The sequence below is a fragment of the Octopus bimaculoides genome, chromosome 5, assembly GCF_001194135.2.
Source record: "Octopus bimaculoides isolate UCB-OBI-ISO-001 chromosome 5, ASM119413v2, whole genome shotgun sequence".
Classification (NCBI taxonomy): domain Eukaryota; kingdom Metazoa; phylum Mollusca; class Cephalopoda; order Octopoda; family Octopodidae; genus Octopus; species Octopus bimaculoides.
The window spans coordinates 25,410,228-25,414,783 of NC_068985.1; the positions used below are offsets into that span (position 1 = coordinate 25,410,228).

At 33.9% G+C, this 4,556-nt stretch overlaps 1 protein-coding gene across 1 annotated transcript in view; it reads right to left on the reverse strand.

Moving 5' to 3' along the window:
- Nucleotides 1–4,556, reverse strand: part of LOC128247899 (cadherin EGF LAG seven-pass G-type receptor 2-like) — a 64,481-nt gene that overhangs the window by 34,563 nt on the left and 25,362 nt on the right. Inside the window, exons 15-17 of the mRNA XM_052968225.1 lie at nt 3,470–3,579; nt 1,802–1,939; nt 86–243 (exon numbers count right to left, since the gene is read on the reverse strand). Of these exons, the coding sequence (XP_052824185.1) occupies nt 86–243; nt 1,802–1,939; nt 3,470–3,579 (406 nt within the window). The remainder of the gene's footprint in view (nt 1–85; nt 244–1,801; nt 1,940–3,469; nt 3,580–4,556) is intronic.

Sequence of the window (4,556 nt, forward strand, 5' to 3'; positions counted from 1 at the left end):
GGGGGGGGGGGGGAGAGAGATATTAAAAGTTGTCAATGTTCTTAAGCAAAAAAATGAAACAATTATGAAGAAACTTTATACTTACATTAACTGACATAACAAATGTATTTACTCCAGCTGTAGAGGGAAGCAGTCCAAAGTATGTGCTACTTTGGTAAAATCTGTTAGCCACAAACTCAGGGCTGTGTTCATTAACATCAGTTACTCTTACTATCACTAATGCAGTTGGATACGTCTGGAATGCTGCAAGACAATGATTTGGCCATTACTGTTTATTCTTGAAGAATTTCTATTTTTTGCTAAATGTCCAAATATCTGAGTTTACAATTATTTTCCTTTTTGTTGCTGATTAAAAATGATATGTCTAATGACTAAAGTAAGCATTGCTTTTAAATGAATTATGTATCTTCATTATGTAAGTATAAAAATAATGATGTTTGTTGCTAATGAAACAGTTGTTGAGCATAATTAAATTATGAACTATTTGTGAGGATATATTCTGATACCACTGCAGCCACTCACGTAAAATGTAAGGCAGCCATGAATCTGCTCCACAACAATAAACCTGTTCCTGCCCTCCCATCATACCTTAAACTTTCAATACCTTGCATAACACAACCAACTTATCATTTATTCTCTATTTAAAACATAAATTCCACATTCAATTCATAATTTAATTGTGCCCAACAGTTATTTCATTAGCAATAAACATCATCATCATCATCATCATTGTCGTTTAACATCTGCTTTCTATGCTAGCATGGGTTGGACGATTTGACTGAGGACTGGTGAGCCAGATGGCTACACCAGGCTCCAATCTTATTTGGCAGAGCTTCTACGGCTGGATGCCCTTCCTAATGCCAACCACTCCGAGAGTGTAGTGGGTGCTTTTACGTGCTACTGGCACAAAGGCCAGTCAGGCGGTACTAGCAATGGCCACGCTCAAAATGGTGTATTATACATCATTATTTATATGAGCACGTAATTAAGATACATGATTAATTAAAATTAATTTCATTTAAAAGTCATCAGAAGTATTATGCTAACCATAAGCAACTGCTGATGATTTGGATAACATCATTTTTCAATATATTTAATTTGAATTAATTATGTGAAGATAGAAAGCTGGTAGAATCATTAGTTTGCTGGACAAAATGCCTAGCAGAACTTCTTCTGACTTCAAATTCTGCTGAGACCAACTTATCCATTCAGGGTTCATAAAATAAGAATCAGTTGGGCACTGGGGGCAACATAATTGACTAGCTACCCCTTCCCACTAAATTTCAGGCCTTGTGCTTCTTTTGGAAAGAAAAAAATTAATTGTAATCTTAATTATGTAACAATGGAAATAATGATATTAGTTGCTTATGAAACAGCTGTTGAGCACAAATTATGATCTATATATATAGTTTATACTTTTACAGCTTTTTATTAGATGTATTTGTGTGTGTGTGTGTGTGCTAGCATGTGTGCGTGCATGCATGCATATGTGTATTTGTTGTTCTGAGGTGTTTCTTTTACCTTTATGTTTCTCTGAAAACCATGAACTACAAATAGTGATATTGTCATTTCTCCTGTTGATAAGCTGTCGGCTACCTTCATGTCTTGAATGGCATGTGAAATAAGAGATTCCTTAACTGATAAAGCAGAAAGCCTGAACATATAATGCAAAGCATTATATCTATTAACTTAATGGTTTTTGCCAATCTGTTAAATGCTCCTCAAAACAATTATTTCTACAGAATAAGCAGCGAATGTTATAAGAAATTGGTAACAAAATACATTATGGTAAAAGACATACCTAACAGTTTCCGTGTCTGCGAAGTGGAAAGTACAATCTCTAGATTGTATGTAGAATCTTTAGTTTCATAGTCAATTCCATTCAACAAACTGAGATCACATGAAGCTGTACTTATGTTATATTTCACAGAAAAGAGCCCTGCAAAACAGTCAAGTAAATCATTAAGTAAAGTTAGTTATTTAATAGAAGGAAATGAAAAAAAAAAAAAAAGAAAAAATATAAAATTCAAAAAGCAATACACATACTTCATCTATACTTTACTAATTAGTCAATGGAGAGTTTCTCCAAAATTACTTCAGTTGTTAGAAACACCAGCTCTCAAGTCACTTAAAATCATAAATTCCATCTTAAATAAAAATACATTCAATTCTTTTTTGGAACAGTGAAAGTTGAACCAGATGAAGCTATAGATATTAGCATGTAAATATGGGGTTAAAAATCTTTGAGGTTTTCTATTCAAAGGGATTCTAATCCAAGGTTTATATGCTGTTATTTATAGTTTCATCTACTTTGTGCTTCACCATTCCAAAAACAAAAAAAAACAACAAAAAAACAAAACAAAACAAAAAAAACATTTAGAATCCTGCTTCTTGCACTAAAGGCATGCTTGATGAGAATTTAATAGGATCAAAGAGTAATATTTGGTATAAATAGAGGATGAATAATTGGTTAAACATCAACCACAAGAAAGGCAACAATGAATCACGGAAGGAAAGAGTGACTTTACTACAACTTTGAAGAATTGATATTGAAATTCTTTCTCAGATCAATTAAGCAACAAGATATGTTCATTGCTTAAAAATGAAGTAATTTTAATGGTTACATCTAACAAAATTATGTATTTTAGCTATTAGATTGAAATCAATAAGAATTTAGAAAGAAGTCTAGGTCTACTATAGAGAATTTTTTCTAAATACAATAAATTTATTATTAGCTGCTGGGCATATACTATTAGTTGCTAGGTGCTGGTATGGCTGTATAGTTAAAGAAGTTCACTTTCCAAACACAAGGTTTCAAATTCAGTCTCACAGTATGGTACCTTGGGGAAGTGTCTTCTACTATAGCCTGGAGCTGATCAAAGACTTCTGAATGGATTTGGGAGATGGAAATTGAAAGAAACCTGTTTTTTCTGAGATTTTTTTTTGACATTATGCAATAGTTGTAAGCTAGCATCGTTGTCACCCAAGCAGTGTCCTTTACCTCAAATGTTCCACTAAAGCATACCCGAGCATGGGGAAATGTTACCTTATATAGAAACAGGCGAGGGTTAGTGAAAGGAAGATCATTTGGCCATAGAAAATCTGCCACAATAAATTCCATCTAACCCATGCAAGCATGGAAAAGTAGACGTTAAACTGATAATGATAATGATGATGATGATAATTCAATCTTCAGCAGTTTGTTAGAAGTTAATTGTATATAACAACTGCCAGCTATTAGGCTTTTACAAGAGAGTACTAGATAAATTAGGGGAGAATTCACAAAAAAACAAAATATGAAGACTGGTGGTGTAGACAAAAAACAGATGTATTAGTATAACACTCGTGAAGTGAAAAATCTTTAACATTTCGAGCCTACGCTCTTCCACAGAAAGAAACAAGGAGAGAAAATAAAGAATGTGTAGTGGCTAGCGATCTATCATGGCTAAATTAATATTGTTTTCTTTACCTTCATCTCCAGTCTGTATTTTACAAATCATGCTGTTTGTTTTTTCTGTATTTTCCACTTTCATGGCCAGAATGATCGCGTTTTCTTTAGTGTTTTCAGGAATAGTTACACTAAAATTAAAACAAACAGGAAATATACATAAAGAAAGATGAGTGATATTCTGCTTAATTGCAGTAACTTAATAAATTAATAACTGCAATTATCTCTTTAAAACAGTTCTCTTTGTGCTAACTTTTGACTATTTCACTGCAATGTTTTTGCATATTTTAAACATTTACAAGGTTTTGAGTTCAGTTCCAATGCGCAGCACCATAAAGCATTGTCTTCTACTATAGCCTCAGATTTACCAATGCTCTGTGATGTGTGTGTCTGATGGAAATTGTATGGAAGCTCATCTTCTATGCATACTTGTATGCATGTATGTGTGTGTGTGTGTGTGTGTGTGATTGTGTGTGTGTGTGTGTGTGTGTGTGTGTGTGTGTGTGTGTGTGTGTGTGTGTGTGTGTGTGTGTGTGTGTGTGTGTGTGTGTGTGTGTATTCATACATACATCTTTGTGTTTGTCTCTTAGCACTTGACAACTGGTATTTGTTTACATCCCCATATCCTAGAGTTTCAGCAATAAGTGACCAATTGAATAAATACCAGTCTTAATAGCAAGCACAGAGATCAATTTGATTGACTCAAAGATATTAACTCAGCATGGTTGTAGTCCAATGACCAGTTGTAGCCATCTTAAATTTATATAAAATTAAAATAAATTTATGAACTGTGTCAATTATAATGGTTTATAAACTTATTTCATTAACATGAACTTATGACTACATTGGTTTTGTTAATTTCTCATTGCTATAGGAGCTAATGCCTCGATTTTTTTTACAAGTTCCTACAGGGCTTCAGCCACTCCAGTTATGAAAACCTTATGTTCATCATCATAATCATCATCGTTTAACGTCCGCTTTCCATGCTAGCATGGGTTGGACGATTTGACTGAGGACTGGTGGACCAGGAGGCGACACCAGGCTCCAATCTGATTTGGCAGAGTTTCTACAGCTGAATGCCCTTCCTAACACTAACCACTCCGAGAGT